Below are 18,016 nucleotides of genomic sequence, written 5' to 3' on the forward strand. Positions count from 1 at the left end.
TCAGCTGCTGCTGATCAGCACTCCCAGGTCCTTTTCCACCAGGCAACTTTCCAACCACTCTTCCCCAAGCCTGTAGCACTGCATGGGGTTGTTGTGACCCAAAGGTAGAACTCAGAGTTTCGCCTTTTTGAAACTCAAACTGTTGACCTCATTTCATCAATTCAACCTGTCCAGATCCCTCTGCAGAGCCTTCCTACCTTCCAGCAGAATAACCCTCCTGCCCAACTTAGAGTCATCTGCGAACTTACTGAGGGTACAGTCAATCCTCTCATCCAAATCATCAATAAAGATTTTAAACAGGACTGGCCCCAACACTAAGCCTTGGGGAACCCCATGAGTGACTGGTTGCCAACTGGATGTAACTCCACTCACCACTACTCTCTGGGCCCAGCCATCCAGCCAATATTTAACCCAAAGATGGGTGCACCTGTCCATGGGCTGCCAAGAGAATGTCGTGGGAGACAGTATCAAAGGCTTTACCGAAGTCCAGGTAGACACATCCATAGCTATTCTCTCATTTAGTAGGTGGGTCGGCTGGTCACAAAAGGAGATCAGGTTGGCCAAGCATGACCTGCCTTTCTTGAAACCATGCTGCCTGGGCCTGATCCCCTGGTTGCCCTGTACATGCTGCATGATCGCACTCAAGATGATCCGTTCCATAACTTTTCCCAGCACTTAGGTCAGGTTAACGGGCCTGTAGTTCCCCAAATGCTCTTTCTGACCATTCTTGTAGCTGGGACCTCCATGGTTATCCAGGACTGATGATAAATGATGGGAAGTCACTTGGCAAGCTCCTCTGCCAGCTCCCTCAGTTGGATCCCATCAGCCTCATGAACTTGTGAGTGTCTAAGTGGCACAGCAGGTCTAACTACTTCCACTGGGATTACAGGGGGGTCTGTTCAGCTGCCTATCCCTATCTACCAGCTCATGGGGTTGGTTGCCCTGAGGAAAACCAGTCTTTCTGTTGAAGACTGAGGCAAAGAAGGCATTAAGTACCTCAGCCTTTTAATCATCCTTGATGACAATGTTCCCCTCCCCATCCAAGAAGACACTCAGTACTAGCTAGATCCATTCTCAGACATTCACCTCTGAAGACCTATTTCCATTATCAAGGTACAATCTCTACTTGAATAATACATCCTTTGCAAGCCTACCATTATGAAATCTTCAAAGGCTTTTTTTTAAATTGGAGCAGAGCAGAGCAACTGGAGCTGAGCAGGAGCCTGACATCAGCATTTATTCTAGCAGTCCACAGGCTAAACCCCATCATTTTTAATTTAGTCATGGCTCAGTACAGTAAAGGAAATCTCCCTGAACATTTTAAGAAGCCATGCCCTCTGTAAAAAGAAGAGCATCCAAAAGACATACTAACATTACCATTTCTTACACTGGTATTGAGGAAAACTAGTTCTGCACTTGACCTAAATGTTTAATCAACCAGAACTTTAGAGTAATTAGAGATCTGATATAAAAATACATAAAGAGATAAAAAAAGAATTTTTGTCAAATAAGATTGGTACATTTGAATGCATCCGTCAGTACCTTATCTGTGGTCTCATGTGACTAAAAGCTCTAACATGCTGCTCAAATTCACACTTAGGGTATGAATTTCAATATCACTCGCACTACTGGAATATTGTTTTGGCTCACATTTTCTACAGGTAGTATGGGCATAAGTAGATTAAGCCACATGGCATTATGAACTAGAGCCCTTATGCCATCTCTGTATGATGAAGGAGACTGATCCACAGATTACTTCTCAATACTTAAGAAAACTCCTTAGATACTTAAAAAAAAACCCCAAACACAAAACCCCAGACACATTATTCTAAGAAGTGCCTGACCCCTGGGCGGTATTTGCAGGGTTAAGTTCTTAGTGTATAAATTTACTGAAGATATTTTTAAGAAAACCTGAACTTCAAAGCAGCTCAGTATATATTCTGCATGTCCACTGGCTGTGAAGAAGAACTTTTGAAATATCTGATTACTATTTTTACAGTTTTGAAATTACTTCAGAAAGAAGGATATCTCAAAAATCTCAAGGCTCAAGGTGAAAACTTGGGCCTTGAGATGGGCCAAGATGAGACCTTAAACTTTTTAAAACTTTAAGGTCTCATCTTGACATGAACAGTCTTTACATTTTATTTTGATTTCTCTTACTAATGAAAATGCCTAGAAGAAAAAAAGCAGCTTTTCTAAAGAATAAGGGTCATTTTGGAATTTCAGTTCAATAAAGATCTTTGTTAAGCTAAATGCATGTTTCAAAACAATATAGAAAAACATAAAACCGAAGAAGCTTCAGGTATCTTATCTGCAAAAGATGAATTAGATTTATAGTGTTCACCACTTTCAGATATTACCTCCAATCTGTCTGCTAACTTGTCAAATTCAAGTATTAATGTCATGCCTCAGTTACTTTCAGGTACAATATATTTCCTGAAAATAATACTGTATGGTACTACCTCCAAACCCATTCATTTTACATAGGCATGATGGAAAACTATGTGCAAAGGTAACCAACCAGGTTTAAATGGGTTTAGTTTCATTTGGTGCATGACTGGCTTCCACAAAGAATTTCCATTAATTAAATTGTAAATCGCCTGGCAAGCCGAGCAGATTCACCCTGAAGACAGTTATCAGAGGAGGTAACTGATGTACCATGAAACATAAAATGGTCAGAGGCTTCATAGTACTTACTACTGGTGAAATACACAAGGCTAAAAAGGAGAAGCCGCTGTAGAACACATTCAAAATAGATAAAGAGAAAACCAACAACACTGGTCAAATTACCCAAGTTAGACCCATATACTTAAAAGGAGGTACTTTACTACAACATGCATTGACTAAAATATTGGTGAAATTTCAGACAGTCCACAAGGTGCTATTCACCACCTCTTCCTCTCCACTGCTAAAGTTATTGAACTCCTTTTCTGTAATCAGATACGTAATTCAGTCTCAGCTGATGGCTGCTGCTGCAGATACAACTCTGTAATGTCCTTAATATATGAATTCCTTAGGTCGCAAATTCTCTGCTTTTTATCTGCACTTGAGTTACCAAACTCACAAAGTAGCTATAACCATTTGGTATGGTTCAGTAAGGACTCCACTGTCTTCCAGTATAGGGGGTATGTCTTCGTGAAGTGGGCACAACAGTCCTGCAGTCCTTGCAGGTTCCACCTACAACACTGAACAAACTTGCATCTTCTTACTGGGTATTGCCAACACTTCCAGCCCGGGGACTGAAAGCCACACATGCTTAATCACTTTCTAGTTTCTTACATCTCTCCAATATTTTGCCAAGATTTCTGCATCATCATTCCCTTGCATTAATCCCACTTGTTTTGTTTTCCTGTGTTCAAACCTCTGAGTCTTTCCTTGGAAACTTCTCCAACACTTGTAATTCTAGATTCTTATGCTCAGCTATGTAATACTGTTTACAACATTGCTCTTCCATATTTGTTACTGAATCCCTCTCCAATACCTCCATAAAATTTGTTCTTTTGAATCTAAGATCACAGTTGTGAATGTGAATGTAAGAACACACATTCTCCTGAATGTAAGGCCACTTAATGCAAGCAGAACAGCACACACAGACTCTGACATACCATCTGAATGGAGCATCCTCTCCAAAGCCACAGGTACTGCTCTGCTCTCCTCCCCTGTCCTCTGTCTCCTCCCATTCCCCATGAAGTTCTGTAGCACAGAATCAACCAAAATATACAGCCCAGCATGGCCTCTGAGAGATACTAAATTTGCTTACAAGTTAAAAGGAAATTCTTACATGATTCAGAACATTTAGTCTGTATATTAATTAGCTTAGAAAAGAGCATAATGTTCCTCACATTGTTACCCTCTACTTTTTTTTACTTCTTGAAGTACTTTTCCAACTCTTCTTATTGAGTTTCAACTGAAATAATATTTAAAGCTGTTCATTCTTAGGCCACTGTCTTTATAAAGTGTAGTTGTATCACCAAGCATAACAGGACACCCTGGTAGTTAACACTGGTAGCACCAACATCAAAATCAGCTGTAAAAGCATGTTGTGACTTTAGATAATATTACTGACTGAAAAAGTAAAACAATTAAATCAAATTATACGAAACAAAACAGTAGAATAAAATAAAGTTGCAAATTCAAAATATTTAACATAGTTAACAGAAAAAAATAATCCATGGAACACACTGTTATGAAAAAATTTATAAACATGTAACTGAAGAGAGTTACTATATCATTCAAACAATGTAACCAAGTATTTTCTAATGAAGCACAGATGTAAAGAAGAGAGAAGTAGCACAGTCAATCTATCTTAACTTTCACACCTGTATTTCTCTATTTCTCTGTTAAAATAAACATGATATTTAGAAATTAAAAGAACCTTTACATTTCCCAAACTAAATCACGTTTGAACTGTTTGGATATTATTACAAGGTGATAATATTGTTATTATTAAAAATATTAAATACATACATGTCAGGAAAAAGAGCTAATACATGCATACATTATATTTGTTTATAATTCACTAAATATTAGCTACATTTTACATGAAATCTAGAAGGACATTTATTAGAAACCCATTGGCCCTCTGCATAGTAGAAGCCCATGCATGGCGTGAACACATTGCTGGGGAAACTAAACAGTTTGGTTAGGAAAGCCAGTTTTTATACAGCAGAGCAAAATGCCTGAGAAACCTACTTCTACCCATAATGGAAATTGTGTATTTTAGTGCATTACTATTGCACTACTGAAATCTTCCCAGACACTACCTGGTCATGTTCAGTATTACTGTCCTGCAGACACTTACTTCAACATGCAGGGTAAATGCAGCTAATAAGCATAATTAGCTCAGACAGTGTATTTAATTTAGTTTTGCACTAAAGACTAATTGCCTATTCAGCGAAGGGGAAGTGTAACATTTTTTTTAAGATGCTTACCCGAGGGCCCTGATCACCTTGATCTCCCTGCAAAGTGGAAAGATGAGATGATAGGTTTAACACAGCATCTGTGTGCTACCCAGCTCTCTTATATAATCTAACATTACACTGCATCAATACAAACGGTCTCTTTAGTTCATGCTGAGAGGGCTTTCCATTCACCTTGTAAGAACTCATCCACTCACCTTCTCGCCTTTTGGACCAGGAGGGCCCTGAAAGAAACAAAAGCAAAGACGCATTACTGATACTGATTAAGTCCTGGGACCCAGCAAGAAACAGGTCTGCACCAACTTGCAGTTTCTTCCCAACAATGTATTTCCTTACAATTTTTCACTCCAAATGCCAGGGCTATTCTAGAGATGGCTTTTTCACTGTACTAATAATAGGCAATATGCAGTTATTTCTTGAATAGTTTGCTAACCCTGTGTGTTGAATCAGACTACTTATACAAGCAAAACTATGCCTGAAATGACAACATTTCTGTTGATTTCAGTTACAGACAATAGTTTATCTCCTATCAGATATGAAAGTTTCCTAAGACTGTAAAACTTCTTTGCAGTGCAGCTAATAAATTCAGAGACATATAAATCTGTCGTATTTTGGCATCCTCCTTGTCTTAGATTGCCAAAGAAAAATGGATTAGGAAATCTAAAAGTAGGGTTTTCGTTCCTTTCTTTGGCAATACTGAAGTTGATGTTTAGACTCAAGCACACTGTTTTAGGTAAAATGAGCTCTTTGTATAACATGATTTTACAGAAGTACTACTTATTTGTTACTTATCACCTGACTAACAGTAAGGTGATAGAATCACAAAACACTGAGGTCCTTTCCTATTCCATTTTTATTAAGCAGCTTCCATAAAGCTACCAGCAGGTTTCTAAAACACTAGCTTTTCAGGTTAGTATCTTGTGAATAAAAACATTACCAGTCTGCAGAGAACTGGCTGCTTACATAATGCAGACTTTACCTCCAGCTTTCTGAAAGATATGCAGGTGTTTCATTACAAAGAAGGACCTGAGATACATATGAAAGCAGCTGGAAACAGAAGGAGCCATCCAACCTAGCAGGGTCCACTGTTGTAACACAAAGAGAGGGTGTGTGAGTGTGTGTGTCTGTGTGTATGCATGCAGAACAAGAAAAGTTTGTCACCAACAACCCTTGTAAAAATTCATGTGGTTCACATAAACACAATGGAAGGAAGGTCAGTCTGCTGTGTATTAAAGATGTGATCAACCAAAGGCAAGTCTTTGAGAATCCTTACTGTAGCCAGTTTTCTGCTTAGTTTTAAGGACTTCTGATGCATACCAGAGAAGAGCATCTGCTGCTAAATCTTTCAAGGAGTTAAAGCACATGCCTCTCCTTCCATAACCTGCCATCTGCATAGTTTGCCTCCTGACATTCCTACATCTCCTTCAGGAAGGACAGTGCTTCACTGCTAGCTGAGTGGAAACTATCTGCTCAATTAACTATGACCCCTGCCCACTTTGTGTTGCCCTGAAAGCACTGCACCTTTCAGGTCCCTCCATCTATTTTTTTTATACTTTAGCTCTGACTGCCCCTCTCCAGCTCACATGTTCACACAAATACATACTAAAAGCCACATGCAGCACTGTCTACTTTTAGCTACAGACTCCACTTATATGTACTTCGACATGACATTACAGTAGAGCACATTTTCAGCAGGTCTGCTTTAAAATTTACACATCCATGCCATCGAGCTTGTGAAATTGCCAACTCATACCATCAGTAACACAATAATTGCATGATGGGAAGAACTATAATCAGTCAATGCTGGTCGTTATTGCCTTTTTCATCATGAACATTGAGCACAAGTGAAGCGCTGTGCTCATGTGTTCCATCTCCTCGAATTATCAAGCCATTACTGGCTCAGAATATCTTATTGGCTGCAAACTGCAATAGCATGACCCCTATCTGCTACATTCAGAATCCCGTTTCTTGGGCCTTAGGCATGAAATTATAGATAACATGACATGACTGAGACTGTAGACAGATGTTGACTTGTGGGATTTGTTGCTGCCTTTGTTCAGATGCTCAATGTCATTCTTATGCCCAAGGGTGGCCCTGCTTCTGGTGGGTTTTGGCTCAGAACTTTCCTGAGGCGTGCTTGCTACAGTTCTGCCTATTGGCAGAAACTAAGACAGCACAGATCACATCAGCTGCCTGAATTAAGCCGGTTCACTGGAACAGAAACAAGTTAGAGTGCGCTCACATGAGGGTTCATCCAGCAGATCTGCAGGGCTGCTAGACTGTCTCCCTTGTACAACTGCTGGCAATATCCTCAACCATCTCCAGCTGCAGAAGTGGCCCCTGCCTCTACCCTGCATATTTTCCTCTGTTAAGAGTTCTCTGAAAGCACAGTCCATAGTCAAACATGCTTTTTAGTAAGACTGAATTGTATATCTCAACTAAATTTTGTTCTCCTTTTCCTGTGCAGGACTTTCTGAAAATTATCTGTCCACATCATGTTCAGAATTCCAGTTTGTTTTTCATTGCTTGGTATTTGCTCTCCCTGAGTGACACACACCATTGTTTCTATCAAGTCATCCTTCCAGCACACAAATTTTTCATATAAAGTATTCATAAATATCTGACAATTTTATTGTACCAGAAGTTAAAAACAACTTTTCAAAAGGCCACAAGAGCATTTCTGGTGTGAACATTCTCAGAAGTCTCTTCACTTGTATTTGCAATGCTTTTGTTTTCCTCAAGAGTCTCGAAAAACAAACAAACAATTGCAAACAAAAATAGCTGTTCTGGATGCAAGTGAAGAGAACCAGTGAGATTTCTTCAGAAGAAAATTAATGCAATACTTTCATGGCTTGTTCACCCATCTCTGGCTTTCCCCCCATTGTTTCAATTGTCCTCTATTGTTTCTGCAACTTTAAACGGAAAATTCCCATCTTCAGCCTTTGACATCTTCTTTCCATTTGTGCTGAGAAATTCTCCCAAGGTTTTTACTACAGAATTTATTAGTGTGTGTACACTGAACGGAGGCAGGGAGGAAGAAAAATCTGAGGGAAAGTTGAGTTTGCGGGGGTGGGGTGTGATTAGGAGACAGATTTGTTTAAAAAAGGGCAAGGTCTCTTCTGTTTAAGGGTATAGACACAAAGAACAGAGTGAGTAAAATAACACTAGTTTTGTACGCCACAGCATAGACATGCTGTTTTTTTCCCAGGGAGACTTCTGTGCTTTCACTTATGAGATGGCAGAGATCAAGCCACTAGCTGCTGAACAAATGTGAAAGCATTTTGTGTAAGTTATATGAAACGTCTGAGGTCAGAGCATTTCTGAAATAACTTTACAGTGTTTTCACTGGAAACAGAGGCTCTTTTCTCAAAGTGTAATTATCTACTCCAGACTACTATACATTTCCAAGGAGAGTTTATAGCCTGTTTCACATAAGCAAGGCCTTGTAAATCTCAAACACATGCAAAATCTGCATTCATAATTAGGCAACAAATACTACTGTTTTTAAAACAAGGTCTTCTAAAGCAGACCTAAAGGCCTCCAGGCACCTGCCAGCCAAGAACAAAGCTGAAACAAGGGTCAAATCTATTCAACAGCCATGTTCAGGATTACTGACAGGTGATCCTTTTTTTTAGGGGGGGGGGGCTATCAAAATCCCATTTCCCTTCTCTGATGAAATTTTACAGTATTATAAATATGCGCATAAGAATAGAAGGGCAAGAGAATACAGTAGTAGAAAACAGAAGACTGATCATTGCAGTCTTTATTTGGACAATATTCCCTTGGGTTTATTGAGTGTAATCAGCATGTTTTTTTCATATAGCTAGAATTTTATAATTCATCCCCTGAAAGATGCTAATTTTGTATTCCACCTTTGAGGCATTGCTGCCTTTATAGTTACATTCAGAGGATCTCTTCAAAAGCCAGTACTTGACTTGTATTGGTTTTACAAACATTCATAATTATCAGAATTCTCTCATATTCTCTCCACATTCCTGTTGCTACAGATCTGGCTTTAACCATAATACAGGTAGTTCCACTATAAACTCACCCAAAAGGCATTGACATGCTACCTATAGTAAAACTGAAAATAATAAGGGATTGTCAGTAAGAGGTTCAAAGAAAAAGTAATGTTGTAGGTTCTGTAGAAAGCTCCAGACTCAGGACAGAGAAATCCAGATTTTTTGTGACTGTTAGCCCCTGTGACACCATTGGAAAAAGGACCTGTCAGTGCCCTGGTGACAACCAACCAACCAATCAACCAGTCAAAATCAGTTGGACTGTGACACTCCCAGGTCCCATGGGGATCATCCTGAGATGTCAAACTCAGCAGCTCCCATCAGACAGAGTTATCACAGAAGGCACAGGTAATAATGTTTCAGATGCAGTCACTGCTTTCCTACATTTCAACCACAACAACCACAGGCTAAGGTAACCTGGCAGGTAGAGGACTGAATGTAGCTTGCAAGATTCAGCCTTCATTTTCATTTAGGATCAAAGAGCATACAACCCATTCATCCCTACTAGCAGCAACAGTATCCACAAAAAAAGTGTGACTGGCAGCATAAGGGAACAGCAGCCTTGCAGAGACGAACAGAAAACTGAACCAGATTGTCCAATACATCTAGACAAACTCAAGAAGGAAATAAATTTGCCAACTTAGTTGAATTATGTCTGCACAACTAAATGGCATGCCATATATTGCCTAAGTTAATTCAATTACTGCAGTTTACTTTGAGGGTAAAAGGTGGCTTCAGCACATAACAACAAAATAATCAGATACAAAAGTCAAATTTTTTCTTTCTTTGAAATTTGACTCACGACTTCCACAAATTACAAGAACTTGTATGGAACAACAGTCCCGAGGCTAACTTATAATTGTTGCAAAATATTAGGATCAGATATGCTGAATCATAAGAGGTTATGCAGTGTATTATGAAGCACAGTTGTGTTTCATAACTATTTCAAAGTTTCTCCACTCATTTCAGTATTGCGCCCACTATGCAAGCCCTGAACTACTGAGCAATGTGGTTTTGGCATCTGCTGAGCTTGGCCATGTTTTCAGCCAGCATTTACATATGCTAGTTTACAATGCAAACATCTCACCTTGCATCAATCTTACAAGTGCTCACAAGAATTTCCAGTGAATCTAAACTGTTTTTACTGTTGAAGTCCCTTTTCTTTTACAAGTTGTATTCTTCCCCTGTGATATGACTGACTTAAGGCAAAAACTTTAAAGAAAAAAAACAACCACCACTCAAAAGACTCTTACCAATCTTTCATTTGCTCCCTTTATATTCTAAAGTTTTTTTAAAAATATCCTAAGGCAGAGAAAAAGAAACCTGAATATTTGACACAATAACAGTAACTGACTTAAAAAACATTATGTAAATTATCTAATCTGAGAAACATAAACTTGATATATATAGCAATCCAGACAAACAGCTCAGTTAACACTCACAACAAGCAAATTGTGACTCCTGCTGTAAATCCATGCCACTGCGTTCAGAGGTCAGTGATTTATACCAATATATAAATCAGACAAGTTCATAAACTGCAGGCAGGAGAACACAATCAACCCAGAATGTGTCAAGAAAGCGTTTAGTCTATAATTCAGACATTCATTTCTCATGTAATGCTCTTGCTGAGCTCAGTATGGGGTGCTTTTCTTGAATTTTATAATGTTGCTCACAAAAATCAGATTGCATCACAAAGCTGCAAAAGGGTCACCAGAATTGACTAATTCAGTACCCAGGAAGAAGCATAAGGCTCAGTTTCCCAAGCAAGAACCTGCTAGAGGAGGTCTCCTTTCTCTGGCATACTTTCTTCCTTTGATTAATCAATAAGACTGTCATCTCCTTTCCCTTCCTCCTCAACTCCTGCCTTCTACACACAAACATAATGTTTTTCTTTGAAAACCTACAAAACTCAACACAAATAGTCCGATAAAGATTCTGTGGTCCAGAGGATATATGAATATGTACCCATTGCCTGAGCATGAAAAAACTAGGATTGGCTTTACTATTTCCACAAATTAATTTAAGCAAATATTATGCTCTGAATCTGTTGTTTCTTGTGAATCAAACAGTTGCTGTACATGCCAGTAACAGCAGTTATATGGCGACAAGAAAAATTGGCACATTTTTAGAGATAAGAAAATGGCTTCAGGTAATGCCAAAAACCTCCTGACTTCCACTTAATGCTCAATGCACTGTAATACAAGTATTTCCTGAACCTAGGCCCTCATTGCCTTGTCCTCAGTGTACCTTCCTATTCTACTATTTGTTAGATAAACACAAGTTTACTGATGATGTTCGAGATTTGATGCAATACTGTAAAAAACCCACAAAACCCCACAAAAAACAACAGCACAAAGGAAATACCATTCTTGTAAACAAGTAAAACAGGACATAAAAATACATATGAGAAAATCTAATATTGCTATATCTCTCATGTTGTAAGAAAACAACCAGAATTTCTGATGTCAGTAACATCATAGGTGCAAGGAAGAAACAAACACATAATCTTGGTTACATCAAAAACACAGAAGCACACAAATCTTTTGGCTGGAAGTCAGAACCGCAGGAGAACATTTGAAAACACAACTTGTGAGCCCTACAGAATCGAAATTCACAAAACAGACTGAAACAGGGAGCTTTTTTACTATTACTGTTGTATTTGCTATTTCCATTGCAGTCTCAGAATTTTTTGGAGCTCAATTTATGATTTTTAACAATGATTTAATGACAGTACAACATAATACCAGTTTCAGTATTCAGTATTTGGTTTATAAAACATTCCAAAAATGAGACATGTTTTTGATACAGACTGTTTCAGGCTTCCTCTTCTACCAATCCACCAGTAGATCCTCGTGTCATTTTGTGTCCACCCGAGACTTGAAAAAGCATCACATGCTATCTTAGAATCATCAAATAGTTTGGGCTGGAAGGGTTTAAAGGTCATCTAGACCACCCCCCTACAATGAGCAGGAACATCTTCTATTAGATCAGGTTGCTCAGAGCCCTGTCCAACCTAATTTTGAGTGTTTTCAGGGATGGGGCATCCACCATCTACCTCTCTGGGCAACCTGTGCCAGTATTTCACCACTCTTATTGTACAAAATTTCCTCCTCCTACCTAGTCTGAATCTACCCTCTTTTAGTTTAAAACCAGCTACTCTTGTCCTACCTTAGCAGGCCCTGCTAAAAAGCATAGTGTGACCAAGGTAAACTTCTCATCCTCCAGTATCACAGGTGGGCCGTTCTGCAGCCCTTTACCTTCACAGAGCCTCTCCCTGCCTTCTTCCTCCTGTTCTTTTTGCTGCATTGAGAGTAGGCACTTGGAGATCCACTCCATCCTATACTAGCCTACTACACAGCAGAATTATTTTTATCCCCTCTCCAATAAGAATATACACACATATGTGTGTGTGTGTGTGTATCTTCACTTGTGTGCCTGTATGTGTGATCATGCTGGCAGTGGAATTTAAAAACAATACTGCATTTCTACATTGGTATTCACTCAGTAGTTGAGTGGTTATGTCAAAAGGGACAGAAAAGTTAATATATAGCACGGTAACTATAGAACAGACAAAAATGAGTGTGCTGTCAATAGAAGAAAATATTTATTATAAGTCATGGGGTTATTGACAAGATTCAACAATAAAAGAAAAGTGTAGTTGATTAATAAATATTCACCACAGTCAACAGGAATGATACCACAGAAATTCAAGGGGCAATGAATTTAACATCTATAAAAAAGAATGTTTGGTGTACAGGAAGACAAAGTAGAATGAAAGGTTGCTTTCAAATTTTACAATAAAAAGAACTAGAGCGCAAAGATTTTTCAGTGTAGGTTGCTACACCTTTTCCTCAGAAGAACCACATTATTTCTGTGTCAAACTACAGAAGCAGGAAAAGAGTTATAGCTCTAAACTTCATGCCTTTTATTTTGCATTGAACACTGAAAGGGATATGAAATGAAGGAGAAAAAAATAACTGCCACTGATTAATCTCCTAATTATCTCCATTTATTAAAATAACAGTGGCATAGTACCACTCCAGAGAAGTTTTCTGCACTCACCAGTAAGAACTGTACCCATAAGCAGACCATACAAATATAGAGCCATTTTGCTGAAAAATACTCATATACTTCTGGCACCCTGGTCTAAGGAGAAACATTAAGTATTGATGCCTTGAACCCAATTAAAACACTATTTTATAGAAGCAGTTATTATGCCCCAAAACCAAATAAGAACTTGAGAAAAAATTATAAAAGAAAAAAAAAAAAGAAAAGAAAGAAAGAAAATACATTAAAGGAAGACCAATCTACCCCAGTGGAATTTAGGGCTTATAAAACTGCAGGGATTATGAAAATACATTCTGGCTTTCTTTCCCAACACAATAGAAATTGAAAAGAAAAAAATCCTACATGGTCTGCCAATCAGACTCATGAAATCCTTATTCCAGATTTTTGAGATAAAAAGTCACCATTAAATATTTTTTTATACTTCCTTTGGCCAGTTCTCACCTTTATTCCTAGAAGCTTAGTAAGAAAACAGCTCCTCACCGGGAGTTAACAACTTCCTGTTATTTTCAGAAACAGTAGTTCCTATTCTAATATTTCAGCTATTTTTTTACCTAAAACTTGAACAGTGGCTTCTGTAATTCAAATACCTCTGGTGCTTCCCTGATTGCTTACTGGCCTGGTAGATAATTCAGCTGAAATGACAGTGCCCTTTGCTCATTTAGTCTTTTATGTTTGGCTTAAAAGAACCTTTTTGATGAGGATGTCAGGCGAAACTTCAAGTATTTTGAAGAAAACAGACATGGGATAAAAGTAAGGGAAGGGGGGAATTCCAGAGCAATGGAGATTTACCACTGCCAGTCACTACCTACAAGAGTAGGTATGGTCATTGAAATGCATTTTCCAAGCTCCCTAGCCTTTTGGATATTTCAACTTTACTGTCTCCATTACTACTATGTAATGAAATAGCACACAAATATCTACCAGGCACATCCTCCTTTGACCAGCAGCTGGATCTAAGAGATTCATGAACTTCATTACCAGATGCTGCATAGGGTCCAGCTCTACAAAAAAATCACAACTACACAGAAACAGATGATTGAAATACCAAATAACCCCCTCTGTTCACCCATTTGAAATAAGGACTAGTTCAAAACAAGGCAGCTTTCTGCAAAATCCTGGCTTGTATCTGCTTTCATATCAAGGCATACTTACATTAAAGTATTAAAGGCTGAACTCGTGTAAACAAGCAAATCTGCACAGCTCACATACAAACAAGGTTTTTCCAGCTAACATGCATTTGCTGTATTTCAACACTAAACTTATTTTCAGCAAAAGGATTTTAACACAGACTTTGAAATAGGGAAGGTAAATTCCATTCTTCCATTTATTGTCTTCCATTTCAGTAGCAATGCCCTGAATTTCACTCAGTATTTCAAAGGCAAAGCATACTGTACATACACTGTTTGGTTTTTTTTTGCAAACTGTGCTACTCAGTACAGGAGACACTTGCTCATTCAAGGCAGTAGAATGTCAAAGAAAGATTTAGATATTCCTTTAGTGTTGTCTGCAAATGCTACTATAAAATGCTACTGTGAAAGATGTGGTGTGTTACTTAAAACATGAATGGTTAAAAGAAAATGGCACTAAAAGAGTAGTATAAAGCCAATCATGTAAAAAATACCCCAAGGGACAGAAAAGCTTCTGAGACCTCCACAGATTAAGAGCAATGAAATTATTTCACAAACTAGGTAACTTTTTAAACTTAAGGGTATGCTAATGCTTGGGAAAAACGTATTTCAGCAAAATACCATATATTTCTCTGAGGATCTTCTTCTTTCTTTCCTATCCCCTTCTCTTGCATGTCCTGCAGTCCCTTAAATAGTTTCTGTGCACACGAGGCTCCACTGGTACCCAAAAAAAGCCTTTTAACAAGAACTGCCTGATAAACATTATGATAAAAGCTACACTGCACAAAGCCAGCTGAAGCAACCTCCAAGTACTACGTTACTGCAAATGTCTCCAAACTATCCTAGGTACAAGTCATTGCTGAAAGAGGCAAAGACTTGACACTCTAAGTCATAACTCTAGTCTTGATGGGGATGTGTTAACCCTTTTATTCAACATTAAAGAGTATATAGAAATAAAAGCAAATAAAAATAGCATATAAAATAATATTTATATTACAATAAGACAAACAAATGCCAGCAGGAGAACTAAACATTTCTTTTATCTTCCCCAATTTCCTCATCTACAAAGGGGAAAACTGCAATGACATAATTTATAGACCAATTTTGAGAACCGTTCAGATTTGTGAAGTTTGATTTGAAACACTAGATAAATGCAAATGAATTTTGATATCAACTACAAACATACACATACTTTTATACATAGACATATGTATGAGTGAGATGACTGAATATACTTTTGTAACCTTTAAGGCTGGGACTTTATACAGGAAGCAATTTAAGACAACATAAAGTTTATCAAAAACAAAACTGTTTTCTCCTCAAGACTAATAGTTTGGTCTACAAAATTCAGAACATCTTCAGGGGAAATTACACACATATGTATATGTCTACTTAAATGGATATTCATTCTTTTTGGCAAACGATCACTAGCAGACATACTGGGCAATATAATTGGATTATATTTCTGAAAATACGTGATTCTCCTACATGTTTCTCAGTAGCTAACAGCTCTTGAACGCTACTGACGGATCTCAGTAAAAAAGATTACTAGGAACTCCTAAGCTATTGCAGAGACAGACAAAGCATTTTTCAAACACAGCACTCTAGATTAAAGCTCACGAACAAAATGGACACTTCCATGCCATGGTTGTTAATAACATTACTGGCAGTACACAAAACACTCCAACAAAAGTAACTGTTGCATTTTCTATTTTTTCTTCCTTTTCTCCTCCAAATTTGACTCATGCTTACAGGAGAGAATAACATACCACCACAGCTCTTCATGCCAGCATCAATTCAATATAAAAAACCTGAAGCATTTTCCCTGACATATAAAGTTGCTTAAACTAAAATTTCAATTCACCCAAGTGTCACTTTATAAAAGAAAACACAGATTTTGAAGCTTCCATATAGCAGTCGGAGATCCAAATCTCCCAGGTCTGCTCTAGTTTATAGGACTTTCAAACTTCCAGCAAAAACATCACCGGGTCTCTGGACAGATAATGGGTTTCAAGGAAACTCTGACATTTTGAAAACCGTGTCAAAGACAAAAGTCTTTGAATATCACAGCACTAAGTGACAATAAGCTTGACTAAATACACATTTCTATAACTCTTAATTTCTTTTAATTTTTTTTTCAAAGCTAGTGAAACTACTGGGATCTGCAACAAATTGAACTGGAATTCAACTGAAATACAGCATGAAGATCAGTAAAAACAATAAGCCAGCATGAGTTTAATATCAAATTAAAAACATGTGCAGCAGGATAGTAAAATACTATATAATATTCCTGAAAACAGTGCAATACTTTGCTTTGACATAATTCCTAATAAAACACAGAACATTTCTGTGTTTCTGCCATCTGTAGAATAGGAGGAAGAAAATACAAAGGTCATTTGATAAAGAAATGATTTAGGAATATGAGAAATATTTTCAGGGTCCTTAATTATATTTTGACAACCCTTTGTACATCTCAAAACAGAACCACAGTACTAGGCTTGCAATTGCTTTTTTGTACTCATATGTACTTGGTTAACCTAAGTGATGCTTTACCAAATTAAGTCTTACAAGTAATTTTTGCTTCACAGTTTCTCACTTGCTTTTAGAAGATCTAGTATGCTCTGGTGACTGTTGCCTTCTAGATGAATAGACGGAATGCTAATTTGTGATTCCCCATAACATTTATGCTAGCATATGTAACCAGTGAATCAGACCTTCTTGTTTATTTTATTAAAACAAACCCAATTCTTTTCAGAAGTTAATGATGCCACCGTGAAGAAAAGTTGGTAACACCCTACGAATAAAAAGCTGTCCTGCATATTTTCTTTAAATTTTTATATATTAGTTATACGTATTGTTTTATTCTAGAACTTGTTTTTTTAGAGTAACAGTATCATAAATGGTCACTATTTGAACTACAAAATGAGGGGATCGACTTCTAAAAGTTATGGGCCGAACAACTTACACTGTTCTCAAAACTCATCTTCCAAGATTTCTTCATCTATTGCATATAGCTACTCTGAAAGGAAATCTTCAGGTTCAGTAAAAGAAACCACTTTCCTAAGAGCAGAATTTATTTTACAAGGACATCCAGAGCCTATATAATGTTGCATGAAGAGCCCTTTCCACAGAATTCCATATAATGACTATTCTAAATTTTGTGTTTGTAGAAAATCAAAACTTAGATTGAATTGTTAATTGTAAAATTCAAATCTGATATTTTTTTCTGAATTGAGCAAGAAAATCAGAAATAAATTATCTGTTCCAGGAAATGCTGTGGAACATTTGAACATCTTGCTATTTCAGCACCAGATAGTTACTGAAATTGTAACTCAAAAGCATGCCTATCAGAGTAGGTAAAAGAACACAGTAGCACAGCTGGGGTAGGGGTCTGGCATCCCTTTGGGTGTCTGACAGAGCCTGTCTGACAGAGCAGAGCTCTAAGAAGTCTAATTATCCCCAACTAAGTTCACTTAGCAGCATATTGTAGGGAAGTCATTAATCTGCCATTAGAGGCTCCTTTGCAATTCCTGACAAAAGAGTGGGAAAAGACAAGTAAAAAACATGTTGGAAGCAGAGCACAGTATCAAATGCTATGAGAATTTTGCTTGTTGATGACTGGAACTTACTCCCCTCAGCCTTTTTAAATTTTGTGTGATGCCTCCTTAGTCTTGGTATAATTGATGGTTCAGAACAATTCGCCCCTAAATCTCCGATTCTGTGCTCTCTTCTTCCCAGAGCAACAAATCCTTTTATTTGCACTAATACTATCTACTTAGCCAAAAAAACATTTAATATTCACAGCTATCCTGGTTTACACATGTGCTTAAGTCTACCAAGAGAAACTGAAGTGGTTTATATTTTGAAAGTGCTCGTTGTTGTC

At 37.7% G+C, this 18,016-nt stretch overlaps 1 protein-coding gene across 2 annotated transcripts in view; it reads right to left on the bottom strand.

Moving 5' to 3' along the window:
- COL25A1 (collagen type XXV alpha 1 chain) overlaps window positions 1–18,016 on the bottom strand; it is a 316,696-nt gene that overhangs the window by 102,928 nt on the left and 195,752 nt on the right. Inside the window, exons 6-7 of one of the 2 annotated variants that reach the window (XM_027736368.2) lie at window positions 5,117–5,143; window positions 4,932–4,958 (exon numbers count right to left, since the gene is read on the bottom strand). In XM_027736368.2, coding sequence (XP_027592169.1) covers window positions 4,932–4,958; window positions 5,117–5,143 — 54 coding nt within the window. The remainder of the gene's footprint in view (window positions 1–4,931; window positions 4,959–5,116; window positions 5,144–18,016) is intronic. The other variant, XM_039379895.1, reaches the window with a different exon arrangement.

The sequence above is a fragment of the Pipra filicauda genome, unplaced genomic scaffold, assembly GCF_003945595.2.
Source record: "Pipra filicauda isolate LSUMZ 115617 unplaced genomic scaffold, ASM394559v2 scaffold17_size4572894_pilon, whole genome shotgun sequence".
Lineage (NCBI taxonomy): Eukaryota > Metazoa > Chordata > Aves > Passeriformes > Pipridae > Pipra > Pipra filicauda.